The 24,244-nt window shown below is 41.8% G+C and overlaps 1 protein-coding gene and 2 long non-coding RNA genes across 17 annotated transcripts in view; 2 read left to right on the forward strand and 1 right to left on the reverse strand.

Moving 5' to 3' along the window:
• The window catches only part of MTSS1 (MTSS I-BAR domain containing 1), a 166,402-nt gene that overhangs the window by 119,197 nt on the left and 22,961 nt on the right, over positions 1-24,244 (reverse strand). For 14 of the 15 annotated variants that reach the window (XM_082433183.1, XM_082433189.1, XM_082433191.1 and 11 more), the window contains exon 3: positions 21,139-21,212. The exons of the other annotated variant lie outside the window; for it this stretch is intronic. In XM_082433183.1, the coding sequence (XP_082289309.1) occupies positions 21,139-21,212 (74 nt within the window). The remainder of the gene's footprint in view (positions 1-21,138; positions 21,213-24,244) is intronic. 15 annotated transcript variants of the gene reach the window in all.
• The window catches only part of LOC309646717, a 400,316-nt gene that overhangs the window by 78,198 nt on the left and 297,874 nt on the right, over positions 1-24,244 (forward strand). The gene's annotated exons all lie outside the window — the stretch shown is intronic.
• On the forward strand, positions 1,381-18,701 carry LOC309646695. Its single transcript, XR_014255534.1, has 2 exons — positions 1,381-16,808; positions 17,156-18,701. It is a non-coding gene; the product is annotated as an uncharacterized lncRNA (long non-coding RNA).

Consider the following 24,244-nt stretch of genomic DNA (forward strand, 5'->3'; position numbering starts at 1 on the left):
GGTCATGCTGCAAAAAAAGCAGGCTGTGATTTAATCTAAATCAAAGGTTCTTCACCAGCATGCCATGCAATTTCCTAACTAACAACAGGGCAGAGTGTGCACCAGAATCATCTACCCTCTCTTCCATTTCATGCTGCAATGATTTTTGTGGTCTTTTTTATGTGGAATGAGAGCAGGGTGGGGAAGCCGTTTATCAACGTGTGTGCCCATCACCATCTTTGGCAGCCGCCCTCATGCTGGGCTCAGCACTGCTTGCTGAGGTTCTCCCTGTAGCCTCAATTCTTGCGGGGTAAGAAGACAGCAGAGAGGAGGCTGGAGTGTTCTGTCTTGGCCCCTGGGAGGCAAGAGGAAGCCTGGATTCAGGAAGCGGGGGTCCAGGCTACTGGAAGGAGTACAGAGAGTGAAGCGAGCTGCCAGGGCCAGTGGCAAACCACAAGGCCAGCTCAGCTCAGCTGCCCACAAAGTTCTTACTTCAGAGAAGGCGGACAGAGTGACAAAGTGGGGAGAGGCAAGGACATGGTAGAACATCTTCGTATGGTGTACACACACACACACACACACACACACAGCCCATGACTAGATACAGTAATGTGAAATAGCATTTCATGCCAAATTTATACTAAATACAATCAAAGGAAACAAGGGCATTTCTAAAGCCAAATCACACTATGAAAAAACCAAAAATGGATGGGCTTAAGCATTATTTACAATTGCCAAGATACAGAAGCAACCTAAGTGTCCATCAACCGATGAATGGATAAAGAAGATGTGGTACATATATATACACACACACACGCAAACATATATACACACATGTATATATAATGGAATACTACTCAGCCATAAAAAAGAATGAAAATTTGCCATTTGCAGCAACATGGATGGACCTGGAGGGCGTTATGCGAAGCGAAAAGTCAGAGAAAGACAAATACTATATATGATATCACTTATCTGTGGAATCTAAAAAATACAACAAACTAGTGAATATAACAAAAAAGAAGCAGACTCACAGGTACGAAGAACAAACTAGTGTTTACCAGTGGGGACAGGGAAGGGGGGAGGGGCAATACAGGAGTAGGGGATTAAGAGGTACAAACTGTCAGGTATAAAATAAGCTGTAAGCATAGGGACTTCCCTGGTGGCGCCATGGTTAAGAACCCGCCTGCCAATGCAGGGGACACAGGTTCAACCCCTGGTCCGGGAAGATCCCACATGTCGTGGAGCAACTAAGCCCATGCGCCACAACTACTGAGCCTGTGCTCCAGAGCCCGCGAGCCACAACTACTGAGCCCGCACGCCACAACTACTGAAGCCTGCGTGCCTACAGCCCGTGCTCCAAAGCAAGAGAAGCCACCGCAATGAGAAGCCCGTGAGCCGCAATGAGAAGCCCGTGAGCCGCAATGAAGAGTAGTCTCCACTCGCCACAACTAGAGAAAGCCCGTGCGCAGCAACAAAGACCCAACACAGCCAAAAATAAATAAAATAAAATTAATTAATTTAAAAAAAAAAAGCTACAAGCATATATTGTATATCACCGGGCATATAAACAATATTTTATAATAACTATAAATGGAGCATAACCTTTAAAAATTGTGAATCACTATATTGTACACCCGTAACTTATATAACACTGTACAGAAACTATACTTCAATTTAAAAAATATGGAAAGACAGGAAAAGAATGGATGGGCTTAGAAATATGGCTAACCGTCGGTCCTGCTTTTTAAACACTGACAAGTGGGCGTCCGGCCCTTCCTTCCTCAACCTCTGACCATAACAGGCCATCTTGGATCCTCTCCTGATGTTTTCTAAAGTAGTCAATCAACAATACATTGAACTGTCTGGCCCGTTTTCTTTCCATGTGACCTAAGCCAGATGGGTTCATGTTTAATGTTATAGTGCTTCCGTTTACAGTAAGCCAAAAATGAGAATAATAAAGTTTCTTATGCACAAATGCCTTTGGTTCAAAAGGAAGTGTCCATTTCTCTAGGAGGTGGGTCAAAAAGGATCTTGCTGTGATTTATGCCATAGAGTGTTCTGCGTATGTTTTCCTCTAAGAGTTTTATAGTGTCTGGCCTTACATTTAGGTCTTTAATCCATTTTGAGGTTAAATTGATACAGCCACTATGGAAAACAGTATGGAGGTTCCTTTAAAAACTAAAAGTAGAACTACCATATGACCCACCAATCCCACTACTGGGCATATACCCTGAGGAAACCATAATTCAAAAAGAGTCATGTACCACAATGTTCACTGCAGCACTATTTACAGTAGCCAGGACATGGAAGCAACCTAAGTGTCCATCAACAGATGAATGGATAAAGAAGATGTGGCACATATATACAATGAAATATTACTCAGCCATAAAAAGAAACGAAATTGAGTTATTTGTAGTGAGGTGGATGGACCTAGAGTCTGTCATACAGAGTGAAGTAAGTCAGAAAGAGAAAAACAAATACCATGTGCTAATGCATATATATGGAATCAAAAAAAAAATGGTTCAGATGAACCTAGGGGCAGGACAGGAATAAAGACGCAGACATAGAGAATGGACTTGAGGACACAGGGAGGCGGAAGGGAAAACTGGGACGAAGTGAGAGAGTGGCATGGACATATATACACTACCAAATGTAAAATAGATAGCTAGTGGGAAGCAGCTGCATAGCACAGGGAGATCAGCTCGGTGCTTTGTGACCACCTAGAGGGGTGGGATAGGGAGGGTGGGAGGGAGACGCAAGTGGGAGGGGATATGGGGATATACGTATGCATATAGCTGATTCACTTTGTTATATAGCAGAAGCTAACACAACATTATAAAGCGATTATACTCCCATAAAGATGTTTAAAAAAAAAAGGAAGTGTCCAAAATTCAAAAACAGAAAATTAAATTTTAAAACAGAAGGGGGACAGTGACCCAAAACATCCTTACTCAAGAAACTGAGCAGAAACCAAGTCTTTCAACAAGCTGTGGCATATTATCAAATAATAGCACATGCACGAACACATGCACACACAAAATCTCTGAGCCTTGAGCTCTGAACTTAGGAGGGAATTCCCAAGAGTAATGGCTTCTTTGATAGGCTGGAAAGAAATGTAACAACATAGGTCCATCTCCAGTCTAGAAAACCCCAGCTGGAGGCCAGAGGCAAGACAACCTCTTCCCAGGGTTTTAACACGAAGGACCACATCTGGGTCAACTTCTCTGGCAGCAAATACAGGATACAGGGCAAGTAGGAACATCAGAAACTGACTCACTGAGATGGTCAACCAATGGTTGGGCAGACACACTCAGGACTGAGGCAACAGAACATGGTGGTGAAAAGCCTGCAGGTTCTAAAATCATACCCCAGTTCACTTCCTGCAGTGGTAGGACTAGAAGCTACCCTGTGACTGTGGTAAGGCCATAATGATTCAGTGATGGCAAACAGTGAGGGCTCAGCACTGACTGGCTACCGATGCCCCTCCCATCACCTCCCATCCCATCACCTCCATCGCCAAACCAAGACTGAGCTTCAGCTCCTCAGAGGGCGGGCAACAAGGTGACCTGAGTCTTGGGATTCTCAAGCACTGATCATCTGAACAAATGGAATTTTGCATCTGTCAACAGCAGAACACTTTAGAGAACGGAAATGATCCTTTGGTTTGCAGCCATGGCCAAAACTTTGATACCTCAAATGCATCACAAGAGTGGAAACGGCCACATTAAAACCAAAATCCTTCATTATGTTTTGTGTTTTTTTCTAGACAAATGAACAGTAAGCTACTCTGCATTCTTTTCAGCTTTTTTTTTTTAGTATCTGATACCATGGCTATTAAAAACAATCTCTAAAAGCCTTTGTTGAGCATCAGAATGAGACAGCTGGGATACTGGCATGAGGAAATGTTCAATCTTGTCATTTTGCAAAAGGAATTCATATTCATAATTAATGATGCTTTTGTCTATGCCAGAAAGAAAATCTAGAGGCTCAACTATGCTTAAGTAAATTCTACCCAAGCCAACTGCAATACAATTTTATAAATTATAGAGCAACAGAGAAAAACAAGATTTTGTGACTTGTGAGCAGAAAGAAAAGGCTTAACAAAGCAGCCATACTTCAAGGACAAAATCGGAGTAAAAATGTTGATTTCTTAAAGGATGGTTTCATTTTCTGTCTCCTCCGTAAGAAAGAGTAATCAAAAACTTTTAACATCCTTAGATGTGATATGACTACATGTATTTGAAAGACTCAATACCTCTTTGTTCCCAAGTGTGCCAGACACACATCACCAGGTACAGAACCAAGACCACCATTATCAGCCCAAAATGTCAACTAAAAATAACCAAGATGGGCAGATAAACTTACAAATTAGCTTTGGTTTAAGAGGCATTTCTATGGAGATATCGGTAGACAAGTAGAAAACCCTTAAATAACTAAATTGCCTTAAAGGTAACTTTTCCCATTACAGAGCTATTGAAGAGATTACAAAAACAAATCTGTTGTCTTTGTACAGCTCCCATTACAGAGCTGTTGAAGAGATTACAAAGACAAAGTTTTATTTAGTAACAACTTTGTTAATGGCTAAGGAAATGATGAATACAACACAAAACATGCCAGGGTAAGGGAGGGAAGAGTAAATGCTTGATGGGCATGGTTTTTTGTTTTTTTGTGGTGAAATATACCTAACATAAGATTTACCATTGTAACCATTTTTTAATTAGGATTTTATTTCTTTAAAGCAGTTTAAGGTTCATAGCAAAATTGAGGGGAAAGTACTAAGATTTCTCATATATTCCCTGTCCCATACATCCATAGTTTCCCTAACTAATCAACATCCACCAATAAAGTGGTACATTTGTTACAACTGATGAATTTTACACAAATACATCATTATCACCCAAAGTCCCCAGCTTACATTAGGGTTCACTGTTGATGTTGTACATTCTATGGATGTGAACAAATGTTTAAGGACACGTATCCATTATATGGTATCACACAGAGTGTTTTCACTGCCCTAAAAGTCGGCTTTGCACTGTTAACCATTTTTAAGGCTACAGTTCAGCGGCATTCAAGTACATCCACACGGTTGTACAACCATCACCACTATCCTAGCCATCTCCAGACCTCTTTCATCATCCTGGGTCCAGGGTTTAATTTGGGGTGATGCAAGTGCTCTGCAAGTAGACAAGGGTGGTGGTTGCACAATACTAAATGCCACTGAATCATTTACTTTAAATTGGTTAATTTTGTGCTATGTGAATTTCATATTAAAACAGAACAACAGTGCCTGGCACACTACTGCGCTCACTATTTGTTAATAAATGAATGAGTCCTGGCCTTAAGGAAGCTCATGAGTTGGTAAGGGAACAGGGAGAGAGCAGAAGGTGCCCAGATTCTGGGCTTGTAGCAAAACGGGGCAGCTCCTAACCCCTTTGAGGACTGAGAAAAGGGTTCCCAGAGGACAGACTGCCTGAGAGAAGCCTTAAGGGATCAGCTAGAGTATGCGGGGGGAGGTAAGGGAGAAGAACATCCCACGCAGGGGAAGGTGAGATTCCCTATCCACCAGCAGGGGGGAGATAACTAAAACACTCAACGTTCATTTCATAAACTGGTAACTATGTCAGGTGATGGATCTATTAACTAACTTGACTGTGGACATCATTTTGCAACGTATAATACGTATATTAAGTTATCACGCTGTACAACTTTAAAAATCTCACTGTGCAACCTAAATATACACATTTTCATTTGTCAGTCGTACTTCAGTAAAGCAGGAAAAACAATGAAACATTAAAAGAAAAATCAAAAATTCAAAAAATCAAAAATCAAAATTCATTCATTTTCCCATTATAATACCCCAAATCTAATAAGCAGTATAATAAAATAATAATTATATGTAATATATGTAAATATTCATAATAATTAGAAAAAACATAATAAAATGTAAGAGTAATAAACAAAATAGTAATAGGGGAATTTGTAAATGTCAAAAAAAAAAGTCTTTTGGGAGGAAAAACAGTGACCTCAGTGGATCTAGAGTAGGGGCAAAAGCTGGGAGGAGACAGGCAAACAAATCAGAAGTGGAATCAGGAGTGAGTGCCGGGATCTAGAAGTGACCGGGAACCCACCGCGTCTGATGTGAGCAGAGGCCCGAGAAGGGACAGGTAATCTTGTGTCACAGCTGTTTGGGGTTCTCACGGCCTCGACCTCATTGGAGCTCCACGGTCACCCTGACGAGCAGGTACAGCAGACCCGACTGTCCTCTCATAGATGACAAAACCAAAGGGTGTCCGCTCAGACTGACCCACCAAGGCCACACGGCCTGCATGGCCTGCAGCCAGCCTCCTGACCCAGGCACAGCCTCTCCGAGAAGGAGGGCAGCTCAGCTAGAATGAAAACTCCAACACTCTGTTCAACTCCTTCACTGTTCTTATTTGAGTTAATCTTCTGGGAAAAAAAAAAAAAAAAAAAAAAAAAAAACCCTGCATATTTTCACTGTGGGAAATGGCCTTTCGAGTAAAAAGGAAGCATTCCTTTTTGGTAAGATGTGGACTCTTCACAAAGTTTTACACACAACTCAGCATGGTGGTCATTTCCCAGATGAAACAATGCATGGACCGTCAAATTTCTAAAATCCTAAACTAGTTATGAATAATTTAAAGCCTAGCTTAAATGAACCAAGCTGCCCACAACTGCCTCAAGAAGAGGCAGAGCCGCGGGTCCATCAAACTGCCAAATAAAAACACCTAAGAGGTCTAGCTCGGTGGTTCTCGACCAGGGTCATTTTGCCCCACCAGGGGACATTCAGCAACGGCTACAAATATTTTTGATTTTCACAACCGGGGAGCAGAGACCAGAGATGCTGCTGAACAGCCTGTAATGCACAGGAGAGCCCTCACAACAAAGAACTGTGCAGCCCGAAATGTCCAGAGTGACGGGCTGAGATTCTACATTCCCAGGTGATTCCATATATCCAACTGAACTCAGAGGTGGAAAGGTGGTGGATTGATGGGTCCTGAAGAGCGGATACACACACTCCAGGCCCTGCTGCTTCAGAGCTGTGTGGCATTTTAACCGAGGCACTTCAAGTCACCGGCCGGTTTCCCTTGTTTGCAAAACGGGGTCCCTTCTACCTTCCTCAATGAGATCAAGCAGCTGAAGGGCTAGCTGAGAGCCTCAACAGGTAGAGGGCCCTCCACAGATCCTCAAGGCCAAGGCTGGACTAAGGTCCCAGCTGCCTGCAACAGGCAAAGGCTCCAAGGTACTTCACTGTTTCCGAATAGCACACACTCCTGGCATTTGCTTTATACACACACATTTGGAAAAGCAAACACCAGAGCACAAAGGCATCCATCTAACATGGTTGGATGCAATTTTATTGTCCTTCAGTCTCATGAAATAGGAGTCTGTTGATGGGCAGTGGGAGCCTGGCATTGGGGATCACTGCATCTCCCTCACAAACATGCTGGAAGCCCACCTGTGGCCAGTGACCAACGGGACCACCACCACTGGGAGGTCAGGCGTGTGTTTACACAGTTCATTTTTTCCTCTGGGTCCAGCACAAGCAACACATCTTGCGCCTGGCTTTAAATGGTATCATCCGAATGAAGTACCATTCTCATAATCAGCACTGCCTTTCAACAAGCACAGATGGCACTCACGTGCTTAAATGGCAAATCGAGGGCTAAAATTTGGGGGAGCTCTCCAGGCTCTCAGATCTGGTTCTCTGGCTGGGTTCTGAGAGAGAGGGGTCAGGAAATGGAGGGTGGCAGGCACGTGCAGAGTGCTGAAGGTCTTTTGTCTGCCGTCAAGCCCTTGCGACAAACTGAATGGGCTCAACCAGAGTCAGTGGGAATAAAGCCTGTGTCAGTCTTGCACGCCCGTCATTCCGAAAGAGAAGCCTGCAGGTCAGTAGCACAGGATGAAGGTTCCATTTTCACTATCTCCTCCACAATTCCTTTGTATTTTATCAGGTACCTTTGGCCATCTTCAGAGAACTGTATTGCCCCACTATGGACAATCACATTAAAACAGTACATTTTAAAGATCTCTTTCTGCCTTGGCTGAAACAGTAGTTTCTTTTTATTTGTAATCACTCAGCATTTTCCCCCTCCTAATTTGAAAGGGGGTGGGGGGGAGATGCAGCATTGTAGCGGACTGCAAAATGCACTCAAATGCAGCTCTAAAGGAAAGCACCACCCAGCGGTTCCATGTTGGTTTCCATGGTAACCGGGGTCCCTGGGCCCTGGCACTCACAGCAGGAAATGCTGCAGATTTCCATAGCAGTATCTTTTTACTAGACATAAGATGTCGCATGGCAATTTTAAACATTTGGGAATCAAAAAACATACCGTGTGTGTGTGTATGTGTGTGTGTATGTGTGTGCCGCGTGTGTAGATCAATATATTCACAAAACTAAGACAACGTAGATGAAAGAAGCCTAGTTATTCTCACAGATAAATATGCTTATGTCAAACATAACAGATGATTAAAATATAAGCAAAACAGGCTGTCACACACTCACACACACACACAGAGGGCTAAAAGAAAACAAAAACATCTTCCATAGAAAAGGAAAGGACTGCAATGGAAGTGGAAAACTATTTTGGGAAACCAGACAACCAAGGATTCTGTATAAACAAACAAGCCAACAAAAATCTTGACTAACGATAATCAACTGAGAGCCCAGGACGGAGCTTTTTTCCATAGCTCATGTTCTTTCCTACTTGAATGGTCTCAAGAGCTGAAGTCAACAAGCGGTTGGCCAGGTGGCTTTCAGGGGAAACCGCAGGACAGAGCGCCCTGACCTAGAGTGAGAATCCCACTGTCCCCCCTGCAAGTTTAGCGGCCTCAGGCAAGTGACTTCAGCTCGCTGAGTGTGCCCTGTAAAAATGAAAAGGTTGCACTACATACTAGATGGTCTAGAAGAGAGACTCTCTACCTTCTAAAAATGAAAAACCAGAGCGTTATGTTAAACAAGACAGAACAAGGCATCAAACCTCCAGGTAATTCTCATGTCAGGCCACAGATATGTTTCCAAAAGCAGTGTATAAAAATCAAATTTCTTTAAATTGTATCAGGAGAATTCACTGCCAGATTCTTGGTGAGGGCAGACCTTTGCAATATTCTTTCTCTTTCTCTCTTCTCTGAGTGATTTCCCAATAACACATGTTTCTTCCAGCAGAGCACAAGTGAACAGCTAAGGTGAAATTTTTAGTTCAAAGTAGTTTTCACATTTTGTGCATGTTTTCAGGCTGGGGCTTTATTATCAGAGCAGAGGGGAGGCAGCTATGCAATCAGGCAGAATAGACTCAGCCTAGAAAAATACTAGTTTGACAACTTCTAGTGTCTTCAAGTTCATGCTTACACTACAAATGGTTATTTTTATCTGAGGCAGGCAGAACAAACCAAGTTCACAACTCTATGGCAAATGATCTTCCATAAGCAAGCATTGTTTAAAAAAAAAAAAATTGCCTCATCTGTATGAATTCAAATAATTGCACTTTTTCATTAATGCTGAATTATATTTTACCAAACGTGACTCTGGTATGTCTGCGTGTGTGGCAGCGGGGTGGGATGGAGGGCTATTAGTTATTTTAAGCCAAAACGAAAAGCAAAGGGAAAGAGCTAGGGTGGGGAGGAGGGCGGGAGGGAGATGATGGTGGGAGAGTCCCCCCTGCTTGTGCAGACAGCCCTGCAGGCAGCTGGAAGGATGGAGCTGCTGAGTAAACCACTTCATTATGTAAACTGCCTAATGACACAAATAACCATGCTGCACGCAGACCAACCCAGTCACCCATAAAAACACACATCCCCTCCACGCTTGGACCTTCCTCCCCACTGCCACTGCTACCACCACCACCATGTAATTCACCAGCGTTTATTAAGGCTGCCGAGGTTAAACAGAACAGCACACATCATGATTTCCCTGGCGTTGCTTGAATTAAGTCAAACCAGAGAAACACTACTGACTTCAGCGGGAGCAAATGCTCCTCTTGGTTAGTGGGAGGAAGAGCCTTAACTGGACACAAGGGCTTGGGGGTGGGATTTTTACATCCCTAACTCTCCCTGGTAGAGGATATTAGGATTCTAGTGACATCCTGCTCTGGACACCCAGAATATACGTATGTAAAAGTGGGACTCAGGTTAGTGCCCTCCAGGCTAACGCACAATAACTGTTCAAGGGTCATTTCGGGAAGGTGCAGTGCAAAGCCAAATACCATCTAGGCAGGACACAAGGAACCACAAGGAAACAGCCCATCTCTGGCAACTGTTGCTACCCAATCAAAGATCAATAATAAGCCACTTGTAGAGCGGGAAACGATGCTATTGTCAGGGATCACTTTTAATATCAAGATGGGATTGGAAACGAGGGATTTTCATTTCAGCACCAGTGATGCTTGGCTCATGATTCCAAATCTCCTGGAATATACAAATTTGCCCATCAAATTAATTGAATATACAAAGTCCCCATCTCCTAACTCCTTTAACACAAAAAAGGAGGGGAAAAAAACAGAAAATAAGATTTTCTTTTAGAAATTTATTAAATTAAAATACTCAATAAATATATGGATTCCTTTGTTATTCCTAGTCCTTACCTATAGTGTGCTTTGTAAAAAAAAAAAAAAAAAAAAAGTTTAAAATCCACATGTCTCCCTACTGTGCTAGACTCAACACCAAGTCTGAGTTTCATATAAAGCAAACCAAAAAATAATCACGTTTTTAAAAAATGGAAAATGGTAATAAAACAAACCTCACATTCACAGGGCCATTTTTAAAAAGTTGTTTTATCCTAAGCAGAATATGTAGGATTAAATGTATTGTGCTGATGAATTAAAAGCACTCAAGGTCTATCAGAGTAGAAAAACATCAAAATAATGACACCCAAAGCAGAATGCACATTTATGAGCTCATTTTAAAAGGCATTATATCTTTTTATGTCATCCCTTACTAAGTCAATGATAGCTCCAAAATCTCAGAAGAGATGGAAACTTTATATCTTGAAGCTATATTTAATAGGCGTACAGTTTTTAGCTAGGTTACATATTATTAGAAATAGCAATAATTTACAAAAGTTTTTTTGTACTTCATATAAGATTGAAACTCATAGGTATTCAATATAAACATAGATTACATACACATATATATATACACACATTCGGAGTGGCTTAAGGGGCTGAAGGAAGTGAATAAGGCTACAGTAAAGCTATTCCAGGTTTTGGTCCCACCATAGCCCTCAGCAAAGTTGTAAGCATAGCAAAGATGAGCTCTACAAAGAAACCAGTCATCCTGGAACAGAGTATTTGTCTCTCTGTCATTCTAAGCAAGAATCTGCTAAGACCAGTCCGATGCTTCAGTTCTTAGAGCTAATATATATATGTATATGTTTATATATATATACACACACATGTATATATATGTTATACACAAAGGTTGTTATATATGTTGTTACAGATACTGGTTGTATAGATATGTGTGTGTATAGACAGACATACACACACACATATCCTCATTAAAAGGATTACAGCTACAAAGCCCAATTAATAAAGGGCAGTTTGACACAACCCAGCGTTAAAGTTGTTCTTTGCATTCATCACGGATCAGAATATTTACAAATGGTGAATACACAACCGTGAGAAGGAAACCCAGTCTTGGATGCCTCTGAATCCACTTACTGTTCAACACTAGGTGACTTTCTGACCACAGAATCTGGTGATACGGATTCATTTTGCCAAGATATTTCAAGTAAAGGAGATACGCCAACAGCAATCACCCTCTTCAGGTTCGTGAAAATTCCTTTAATGCACCTTGAAGGGGGCAACGAGCAAAAGGCTGACCTTTCTTAAAAGCTAGGCTTCATCACAAAACAGTTTTCTCAAGCTTGTCCGTTTTTTCTGCTCCCATAAAGAGCCTTTTTTGGACACATTTTTCCTAATCACCCCCCTCCTCATAAAATGTTAATTCCACAGACCTACGTATGTCTGTGTATTACTGTATACATATCTGTACCTGATATATAAAAAGGGTAAGACCCCCTTCTCTGCTCAAGAACCAATTTCCACCCCTTTTGGAATGATATCTTATCCACTGAGAATGCATGAAACGGATGAAACGGACATGCTATAAAAAGAAGGTGGAAGCATTTATTGTTGGGAATTATTATTGTTTACATGTACCTCTCCACCTAACACTCCACCACCACATGCCTGTCTAAGCCTTTCTACCACCCACTGACCCAGTGCCTCAGAAACAACACCTCCTTGCATTCTTTACTAGGTATACAGTAAGCTCTCAGCTTTACTGTATACTAGGTATACAGTAAAGCTTTCTGATATAAAACAGAATAAATCAGATGACTCATAAAATATGTACATTTACTGTTAGCCTTTCTTCGTAGGAATTGTTATACTCCTTATATCCATGCTGTGTCATGTGGTAGCCACTAGGTATATGTGGCTATTTAAATTAAACTAATTAAAATTTAAAAATTATAAATTCAGTTCTTCAGTTACACTAGCCCCCTTTTAAGTGCTTGATAATCTCAGGTAGCTGGTGGCTACCATACTGGACAGCAAAAATGCATAACATTTCCATCACCACAGAAAATTCTATCACAGAGAACAGCCCTGGCCCAGCCCAAAAGCTCCATGAGGCCAGGACCGCATCGGGGTCACTCACCATGGCACACGCAGGATGTGTTAAGCCCTGGCAAAAAGCAACGCAATTAAAAGGAAACAAGAAATATGGGAGAAAAGGTAGCTTTGTCTTGGCTCATCCAATTTCCCGCTTTAATCAACTAAAATGTTATTTTTCATAGCTTTGCTCTTACTTACTCCCCACACGCACCTACAATACAGCAATGAGAATTTTCAAGATGTAACTACCGGGCTTCCCTGGTGGCACAGTGGTTAAGAACCCGCCTGCCAATGCAGGGGACACGGGTTCGAGCCCTGGTCCGGGGAGCAACTAAGCCCATGCGCCGCAACTACTGAGGCTGCGCTCTAGAGCCCACAAGCCACAACTACTGAAGCCCGCACACATAGAGCCCGTGCTCCGCGACAAGAGAAGCCACCGCAATGAGAAGCCCGAGCACCGCAACGAAGAGCAGCCCCCCCTTGCTGCAACTAGAGAAAGCCAGCGTGCAGTAACAAAGACCCAATGCAGCCGAAAAATAAATAAAAATTAAAAATAAATAAATTTAAAAAAAAAAAAGATGTAACTACCAGCAGGGCAAAATTGGCTTCGGGCTTCCTCAGAATAATTCATCTGAATCAAAGTCAAGAGGTCAAATTCAAAACCCCAAAAATGAAAGTCAATAGAGAGTCATTGTCAATACAGCCTGCCTAGATTCATGTTTTAAAACATTAGAGAAACCAGCTGCTGGTCCATCCACTATGCAAGCAAGATATGAAGTACTTCACTTTATCAATTTTTATTTAACAAATCAGCAACTGCTTCCTGGGCACCTATAATGTGCTAAGGCTCCAGAAAATCAGAGCTTGGCCCTATGGCAACCATATACAGACTCTAAGTAAGATCAACACCAGCAGGTTTCCATAAAACTTTGAGGCTCCAGATGCATTCTGCTAGATTCCTTTTGCTCCCCATTACCTATAAAGCCTCAGTTGGAATAAGATCATCAGAAAAATTAATACACTATCTTTGAATCTTCCACAACAATAAGCTTGGCTCTTAAAGAAAAATTACAATTGAGCTGTTTCTCAAATACTCATAAGGTCTCTCCTCCTTTAAGAATCCTAAGGGCAATAACTAAGGAACCTGAACTGGCCCATCCGAGTACAAAACCAGTTTAGTGATCTATCGCCACATCTACAGATTAGCGGACTGCAGTTTTATGCCTTTTTATTTTTAATTAAGTGAATGAGAAGTGTCCATGTTTCTTTAAGGTCATCTTCAAAGAATATGCAGTTCCATGCCTGCAAAAAAGTTTTTCTTATGACCTTTCTCATTTTATTTTATTTATTTTTTTCAGTTTGTGGCTGAGTAGCTTCCTAGGTAGAAATTACATGAAAGAAAGTTCAGGTCTCAAACACCGAAGTCAACCCAGAAGTTAAGGGCCAGTGAAGTTTCAATTAAACAACCTGGTTAAAGTAAAACTTGGGGGCAAACAAAACCAGTCTGGCTGCCTCTTGAAAACAAGCTTCCTGTCGCCTCCTTCCCTAAAAGGGAAGATTCCCCCTCTTCCCCCACCCCAGCCAAGAGCAGGTAGCTACCTTTCACCTACCTGTCCCCTTCCTGGGACCCCCATCATGGATTTGCTGGGCCCTCTTTGGCTACAATGAAATACAAACTCACTCAGTCCTGAGACTCAACCTCAGAGAAGGGTCCCAAGATTCAAATTCTGAACTCCCAAGTGGAATCCGGCCAAAGACCCCATCTCACCAGCCTCCTGCCCCCAGAGATGACAGCCTTCTTCACCTGGATCCTCCAAGGGCTGCTTGCAAACACTGTCTGCCCCCTGCTAAATGTCAGATACTTACCAGCATTTGGGAACCTGGGTTCCTCAGAGAGAAGCAGGATGCAGGCCCTGCCCTGGAGGCAGTTGAGTCTAGTGGGGAAGATGGTGACCACACAGGGAGGTCAACACTCTAGCAGGAGAAGGTGCTACAGAGGCCTCAGGCCTGAGACCCAATTTACCCTGGGGACAGAGGAGTGGGAGCGGTGGGGACAAAAGGTTCACAGGTGATGTGACTCTCAAACTGGCTTTAGGAAGACAAGCCGAAGATCCTCAAGCATCTAAAGGGGGCAGAGAGGGGGTGGGCTGGGAAGGGCACTCCAGGTCTGGAATGCACATGTGCAAGAAGAAAGGGATCAACGGTTTTAAGGGATTCAGGGAGCAGAGAGCATTTTTTTGTGGGTGGAACTGCCGGCCGTGGGTAGAGATGTCATTGGACAGGTGGGTGACGGCAAGATGGCGAGAGGCCTTATTCTCCTGGGAAGCCTTAAAAAATCTGAGATTCCTAAGCGCCACCCCACTCCACCCCCCCAGTTAATCAGTAACCACAGGTATAAGGCAGGGCTCTGAAATCTGTACTTTAAAACAAGCTTCCTAAGCGATAGGATCCACGCAGCGAGATGAGGAGAGCGTGGCATTTAACAAACTTTATAGTAAAAACACAACGTATTTTTAAGAACCACGACTGTGCCATTCAGTGTTAAGTTGTGGAGACTGTCTTCATCAGTTCAGGGAACCTCGGCAATCCAGGCTCACTGATTAAAGTCCACCTCTGACCGTCTGGACCTTGCTGGCTGTTGTGAAAGTTCCAGTTTCTGCCTGCCCTCCTCACGCACACACTGCGGGTCACTTCTAACCGTATTTCTCGCCTAACCTTCCCTCTCCTTTATCCTCTGCTTAACTCTGCTTCCTTCCACTCCCTTTGTCCCCAAAGTGAAAATTGGAAACTCTAAAGATAATATAGAAAGAGAAATTTTAGACTGTCCAACTTCATTCGTATTTTAAGATTTAATAGGGCCAAAAGGAGATTTTTAAATCATACAATATTAGAGCTGAAAAAGGTTACCTGCGATCATCTAGGACCCTACTAGGTCCTGGGAAAACCCCTTTTACAAGTGGGGAAATCAAAGCCCGGAGAAGTGAAACAAAATTATTCAGGGTCACATAGCTGGCCAAGCAGAAGACAAACCCAGGCATCCCGGCTCCCAATCTATTCATTACTCCAAGGTGCTACATAGGTTGGTTTTGTGTGTGTGTGTGTGTGTGTTTTTAATGCATTCAGGATCAAGTAACTTTAAAAGCAAACTTAAGTTTATACTAAATCCAGGAGCACCTTAAATGAGGAATCATAATTTAATGGTTAAAATCTAGACTCTGGGCCAGGCTTCAGTCTCCCCACTTCCAAGCCAAGTGACCTTGGTCGGTTTAGATAAGCTCTCTTCGTCCAGATTTCATCATCTAGAATGGACGTCATAAGCACTGACCTCACAGCGCTGTTTCGAGAATGAAAAGACTCAATCCATGTAAAGCACGAAGGACAGAGACCAGCCCGTGTTACATATTCAATAAAGATGATTAGAGATGATCTGGTCGGCTGGGGATCCATTTCCTTCCTTCTTAGAATCTTAAACTCCTCACTCTGGGTTTGGTGTATTATCATCTCAACATCCCAGAGATGGTTTTTCAAAGCTACAAAGTAATTACAGAGGCACACTGAGGCAGCCAAAAATGGAAGTCACACAGCATTATGCTCTCAAAGGCCCTAGCTGACACAAGCAAATGATGCAAGGGCCACGAAGGGCCAGTGCTGACTAAGACGCGCCCCTGCCTTCCAGTGAAAGGGGGGCACCAGGCTGCACGCTTACAGGTGTAGGAATGCTACTCCCCAACACCAGCCACCGAGGGTTGAGAAGCCTCCCCCCACCTTTGTTCTTTTCCTTTTCTTTTTTTAAGCAACCCAGACAACTGCACACCAGTCAGTTCAACAACTCCTATGACAGCCCGTGTGCTGGTCCATCACGGACACGAAGAAAATGGAGACCCTGCCTCACAAAAGTCAGGCATCCTTTGTACAACAAATGCCTAGACACTAATTCTTTGCGGCCAATAACACAGAAACAGGTGTACTTTCACACTGAACACAAGTTGTACATTCATTCCAGAGTGCAAACATCAAAAAAATATGGAACTGTATGTATTACGGTGTTGATTAACTCTTAAATTTCATTATGGTTTAATTATTCACCTAAACATGTACATTATAATAGCGACTTACACTCTTCCATTTAAAAAAAAATGAATAAAACAGAGTTCTAATGTATTTCCACGTTCTACTTAATAGTTATATGACTAGGTTGATTTTTTTTTTTTTTTTAAAGACGACAGGTTTTTTTTTTTTTAAACTTTGGGTTTATTTTATTTATTTATTTATGGCTGTGTTGGGTCTTCGTTTCTGTGCGAGGGCTTTCTCTAGTTGCGGCGAGCGGGGGGCCACTCTTCATCGCGGTGTGCGGGCCTCTCACTATCGCGGCCTCTCTTGTTGCGGAGCACAGGCTCCAGATGCGCAGGCTCAGTAATTGTGGCTCACGGGCCTAGTTGCTCCACGGCATGTGGGATCTTCCCAGACCAGGGCTCGAATCCGTGTCCCCTGCATTGGCAGGCAGATTCTCAACCACTGCGCCATCAGGGAAGCCCGACTAGGCTGATTTTGCTCTTATAATGCCTAGCTTCAGAAGATTTTCCTAAATAAATTATATTCATAGCTACTGCAAAATATTTGCTAAAAAGGACAAAGACCTTTCAGAGCCATTCCCTTTGGGAAACAATATGGAATGCTAATATTTTGGAAACCAGAGACTTGCTAGCTTGAGATTCTGGATACCAGCCCAAAAGAGACGCATTTAAGAATAACTGCTATTCCCTTCTCATCTTTCCAGCAAGAAAGACTCAAAAAATATGATATCTAAAGGCTCTAAGCAAAAGACTGGACTTTCCATAGAGGGTAGATATCAAACTTCAAACTGCATCAGAGTTACAGCCTATAATGACCACAAGCCCAAATATATTTGCTGCTGACCAAAACAGATTGAAGCTTTTTTTTTTTTTTTTTTTTAACAGATTCTTCATTTCCTTGGAGGTGCATACACCATTAAAAAGAGATTACCCACAGATCTCCAAAAGGATGTATACATGGACATTAACTGCAGCGTAGCTTGTAACAGTACATAAGTGGAGATAATCTAAATATTCCTCAAAAGAAAAATGATTAAATCGTGCTACATCCAGACAGTGAAATTCCATTTGGCTGCTAGAACCAATGAGGTAGATCTCTAGGTACTGACATAGAAAGATAATTATAATATACTGTGGAGTAAAAGCACGCAAACAATGTTTCTTATAGGTTACCTTTTGAAAAAGATCTTATGAATATATTTTATTCCATATATCAACCTACATATTGTTCTATGACTAATTTTTCTCCCATATGTGTTTAAGTATGCAAAAAAGTCTATAAAAGACACTAAGCCCAATCTCTGCAAAGGGTACTGAGAGGGTAGATTTTACTTTATGTACTTCGTTACAAGACTTTTTTTTAAACTAAAGAGCATGTTCTATATTTTTCAATTGTTAAGTAAAAATTAACTTAATACAACTAATTTGATGCTTATTGAACATAAGATGTGCATTCAAGTTTCTCTCTTATCGTCTCCATAAAATATATCTTTTTTGTATCAACCATACATTTTTTAGGTCGTGTGAGTTGTCACACTCCCATATTCAATAAAGTTATTTCCTCCCAGTGCATATGGATTTTAGACATCGAGATGTAAAGTATTCTGGTATTGCTAAAAGTGACCTAACATCAAATGGTTTAAAAATATATCAAAGCCGGGGGCTTCCTTAGTGGCACAGTGGTTAAGAATCCGCCTGCCAAGGCAGGGAACACAGGTTTGAGCCCTGGTCTGGGAAGATCCCACATGCCTCAGAGCAACTAAGCCCGTGCGCCACAACTACTGAGCCTGCACTCTAGAGCCCACGACCCACAACTACTGAGGCCGCATGCCATAACTACTGAAGCCCGCGCGCCTAGAGCCCATGCTCTGCAACAAGAGAAGCCACTGCAATGAGAAGCCCGTGCACCGCAGCGAAGAGTAGCCCCCGCTCGCCACAACTAGAGAAAGCTCAAGCACAGCAACGAAGACCCAACGCAGCCAAAAATAAAATAAATTAAATTAATTAATTTAAATATATATATATATATATATATATATATATATATATATATATATAATCTCAAAGCACAGATCTTGTTCCCTGTGACATTATGTCTTTTGTCAAGGACATCACCTCCAAACTCCTTCTCTACCTCCACCAGCACCACAGAGAGGCTACTCTGGTTTCTTTTCCCACAAATAATTGTTTTTCCTCCCTTCAACCATGAGAACTTGCAGGCCCTTCAATTTCCCACCGAGAACCACTCTCAGGAACGGCGTCTGCAAAAACCCAGGTTCCCAATGCAGGAAATTATGGACAATCAGGGGATACATCTCTATTCCATCCTTTAGGGCCCATCCAGGAATTAAACATTAAAATATAAACTTACGAACCACAGAGCCTCAAAAATGCAACACCAGATACATAAGTTCTTTAAAATAATGGAGCAACTCTTTTAAGAAAGACACACTCTGATGGCTATTCTAGAAAGACATCCATATGACTGACGAGTCCAATTCCAGATCCTGCTGCGGTCGAAGAAAATATGATAAAACCGACCCAATAACACTAACAGCAGTGCAACTGGCATGACCATTGTATTCCTCTTTATACTTGTATATTCTAAAGGTTCCATAACACACACATATGTGTTACGTAAAAAAATTTTTAAGGGGCTTAGAAAAAGATACTGGGTAAGACCCATGTCAAGCTGACAAACCACATGAAGAAACCAATGCTCTGATGTCTCCATCACATTCTCCTAGGGAACCTTCTGAAACACCGTTGGCATCTTGGGAATGAGGAGAAACACTACCTCTCCTGGGAGAATTTCCTCGACTCCCTGAGCTAATTGCTCACTTTTCCATTCTCTCCCAGCACTCTGTTCTACCACTATTACCATACCAAACATATTATTTCTACAATGAAATTCTTCATTTGCACATAGCACCCCCCTGCCCCCCTGCCACTGCAAGTTCCTCCAGGACGTGTAGAGTAATATATTGATTTTTGTGGTCCCATGACACTGCCTGAAATATCAGCAGTTTTCAAGCATCTTAAATGAGAAGAGTCCTCACTGCAAATTCATTTGAATATTTAATTAAGCATCTGTGGTAAATGGGTACATACTGAAACCCACTGGAGGTGCATACCCATCATGGGCTTCAGATAAGCTTAACTCTTGTGTGACTGGGAGCAATCCCCCCAACACTGACCTCCAAAACCCACATTTTCCCATGTCACCAAGACAATGACAAGAACAGGCATATAGCCGTCAGTGCACAAGCAGACCCAGAAAGAAGGCAAAAAAAGAGGCAGGAGAGATTCTCTGAGAATGAAAAGGAAAGCACCCCCTTTGAATGGGGGGGTCTCTAGGTTATGGGTAATGTCATATTTCTAATGATGGTGCTGGATACAGACAGATTTACCTTCTTCTCTACACCTTTCATATGTTATGAATATTCTTTTCTACGATTCACAGTCACTGAAAAACCATTACAAATTTTCAAAAGATTTCCCTTTGTTCATTGATTTAATAAACATACTTTAAACACTTACTGTGTTCCAGGTACTATGTTTTCGGAGGGTTCAGACATGCACACGTCACCGTCTAGTCTATACCTGGACGGGTTTGCAGTCAAATGTGGGAGACACATAAACAGACACAACACAATAGGATGCTACTTATAATAGGTTTCCTCGTTTTATGGGAACCTAGAAAAAATGGTCTAACCCATCATTCTCACTGCTTCTCATTCCACAAGGGATTGAGGAAAATCTTAAGATGACACATGAGAGGGAAAAACAAATTGCAACCAAACACACAGCTCAGGACTCTACAACCAGCACATCGTTAAAAGCGATCACAAAAACACATCAAGCCAGGACTTCTCCAGTGGCGCAGTGATTAAGAATCCGCCTGCCAATGCAGCAGACATGGGTTCGACCCCCTAGTCCGGGAAGATCCCACATGGCACGGAGCAACTAAGCCCGTGTGCCACAACTACTGAGACTGTGCTCTAGAGCCCTCGAGCCACAACTACTGAGCCCGCGCACCTACAGCCTGTGCTCTGCAACAAGAGAAGCCACCGCAATGAGAAGCCCATGCAACGCAACGAAGAGTAGCCCCTACTTGCCGCAACTAGAGAAAGCCCGCGTGCAGCGATGAAGACCCAAGGCAGCCAATTGATTGATTGATTAATTAATTTAAAAACACAACAAGCCATCTCAGGCATAAACAGTGGTTCCTTTCATTTATTTTTCACTCTTCTCATGCACTTTATTATCTAGAGAACGATTTGCAGCTTCTACGATGTGGAATCCCACAGAGTTAAAAAATCTATATATTTTTAAATATGAGTCAGTTAAGCTCTGATAACTTAAGCTCTATATTCTTGTAAAGCGCCCAAGGGTAAGAGCCCACACACTGAGCGCCGTCAACGCTGGGAGCCATCCCTCCACCTGCTTACCACGTGTGTTGGTGGCCATGTCAGCCACTTTCTGAAAGGCATCCAAGAAGGCAGCTGCTGCTACTACTGTTGTCCTAAGATGCAAACAGAAAACAAAAGCATGAGGAATGTCTCACACTAGCAGATGCATGACAGCAAAAGGGCTGCAACCGCTGCTGAGGACTGAAAGTAACCCTCCAGGAGAGACAACCCGACTGGACACGGACAACCATTGGCTTTGTGGACCCACTTTATTCTTAAGAAAACTTTCTCCTTCTCATATTAGCACTCTCCCCCGATAACGTCCAGCTCATGCAGCGCTAGTCAATAAATGCTAGCAATTCTTCCCACCCCATTCCACCTGACAGTATAAATTATCACCAGGTTAAAATTTCACCAATGAGGAAAAAGGTGTTTCTGCCTAAAAGAACAAATTTTTTTTTGACGTTGCCAAATCTAAATTTTATTGTACTTTCACACATCTCTCTTCTTAATGTAAATTCCATAGTCCAAATCCCAGCCAAAAGAAATGACAAAGTATAAAGGACAAAAGATGAAGATAATTCACAAGAGACTGCACTATGATAAACTTTGCATACTTACAAGTATACAGCAATTGTATATTGCACGGAAAATAGAATAAGGATCTTTAGGCAATAAAAAGATAGTTTTCTGCTAAATAAGGTGGAATATATATATATATAAAATGAATAAGGCATATCCAGTACTTGCCATAGGAAGCCAGTAGGAAAAAAAAACCAGACTGGCATTTTTCAATGTCCCTTTCCTTACACATAACTTACAAAATTAGGTAAAAATTAAACCTACTTGCATACTAGAAATAAACTTCAATTCATGGTTCCAATAGACTTCAAAATAGACACACAAAAAATTACTAAATGACTAAAAGAAAAAACTACCTATTAATTTTTTAGGAATTCTTGCTTAATGAGTACCTACAAAATTATCTCACTTCAATGTGTACTTTGAAAACTAATTAGAAATCCATACTATAGAGAATCACTTTAAGAATGAGTCAATTACAAAGAAAATTTATAACATTGCTTTCATGTTGTGAATTTTCAGACATGGTATAGGTGAAAGTGATTTTAGAGTAGGAAAACGATATAGCTACATGGATTGGCAGAAGGAATCTTGGAGAGTGATCGTTTAGGTTAAACAATTCATTTCAGAGTTGGGAAAACTGAGACCACAGCTACATAGTGATTGTCAAGATCACTAGCTCATACCAGGGCAGAGACCAGTAGCCCAGCATGACTTACAGTGCCGTGTTCATCCTACTACAAGATCCAGGCTATGTGACTTTTCCCTCTAAATCATAATTATAGGGAAACTGAGATACTATTTTTTCAACGTTAGAATGCTACCTAAACAGCATCTTCTGAATTCCTAAAAGCTGAGAATGAGGAGGAGTTACTATACTCATTTGCTGCCCTAGAAGTTATTCTGAATTCTTCACATCCCCTTGAGCACTGGAAGATGCCTTGAGCACTCTGTGGTCTCCTGGTTCCTAGAGTCGTGGTCCAAGATGCCACTGAATGAAAAGTAAGCACCACTGCATCTCAGGGCCGTGATTACCCAGGACAAGCAAGCAAGCCCCAGGCTCACTCACAAGAACTTTATAACAGAATTTACAGCCTGATGTTAATTTCCAAGTATTTCACACATGAATCCAGCCCCCACTGAGCATTCCTAACAATGCAAAATTGCTGAAGGAAGAAGATGAGAATAAGGACTAAAAAGGAATGAGTTCAAATCAGAGAGGGAAAAAAAAAAGAAAGAAATGACCTTTGAACATAAGCAAGAGTAGCTATGAAACAAAAGGTTCCTGGAAGGTGATGGGAGTGGTCCCCAGGAAAACCTGGGCTATGATCCCTCAGAGCCAAACTTCAAAATGAGGCCTGATATTTTCCAGTAGAGCAAGAGAATATCCTGCTCAAAAAAAAAAAAAAAAAAAAAAAAGACACAATGACATACACACTAAACAAAACCAAAACCAAACCAAACCAAACCAAAAAAAACACACCACTTCAAAGTATATTTCTTAAAGAGTTGGCACCATGGAAAAGTTAGCTTTATCAAACACCCTGAGATTTATAAATGGCTCATTCTGATTTATAATTATATCTGATACAACAGCTGGATTTATTCTTATTCAAGTCAAGGCCAATCTTCCAAATTTAATGAGCCAGCTGGAGAGGTGCCTTGAGTATTACACAGTCACCAGGGCTCCTGTGAAAACGAAGACTGTGGTCAAGTGTGACGAATTAAGAGCTTTTAAACACCGACTTCCGATGAGCCATATTTCACTGACTGCTTTTGTCACAGGACATCTTAGCTCTCTCTGATGGGGCAAAGCAAACACGCATCCATCAACAGGAGAAAGGAGTGCTTCAGCTTACATGCTCCAAGACTATTTGCCTCTTCTACGGTCTTATCCTTATGCGTTCTCTAACACAGAAAATTAAACCATGTGCTTGAGGCTCCTATGGTGCTCTCAGCCAGGTACTAGTAGTTTGACAAAATAAAGAAATGGTCCCTGCCCTCAGGAGGCCTACGTATTGTTAAAATATATATATATATATATATATATATATATGTATGTATGTATGTATGTATATATATATATATAAATATATGGTACTTTGTACCAGTGGGGATAAGATTGCTTTAAGCCTCACTCTGTATGTTTAAGACAGCTAATCAGTTAATTCTTTTAAGCTTTAGCTTCCTCACTGGTAAAAGGGGAAGAGCATCTTTTCCTTGTTCAACCCTGAAAACCTGCCAGACAATTAAATGAGGCTGGATAAGAAAAAGTGTTCGAAGGAGGGGTTGGACTTAAATGTTTTACTGTTTACTACAGGAGGTGACCTCCTACAGGATGGAGACTAACCTATTTGAAATAAATGATGATAGTGGCAGAGCTGGGGGAGAGGGCCTTACATTCTGGGCAGAGGGGTTTGGATCTGATCCAGGATAAAGTAATCGAAGGTTCGTAAGCAAAGAAATGGTAAAGGACTTGACAAGTGGCAAAGGGGCCATAGTCTGGAGTCCATGGTCCATCTGGATGCCCACTCGTGGATCTGGAAATCCCAGGCCCCATGAA

The sequence above is a fragment of the Balaenoptera physalus genome (assembly GCF_965194825.1).
Source record: "Balaenoptera physalus genome assembly, chromosome: 17".
NCBI lineage: Eukaryota > Metazoa > Chordata > Mammalia > Artiodactyla > Balaenopteridae > Balaenoptera > Balaenoptera physalus.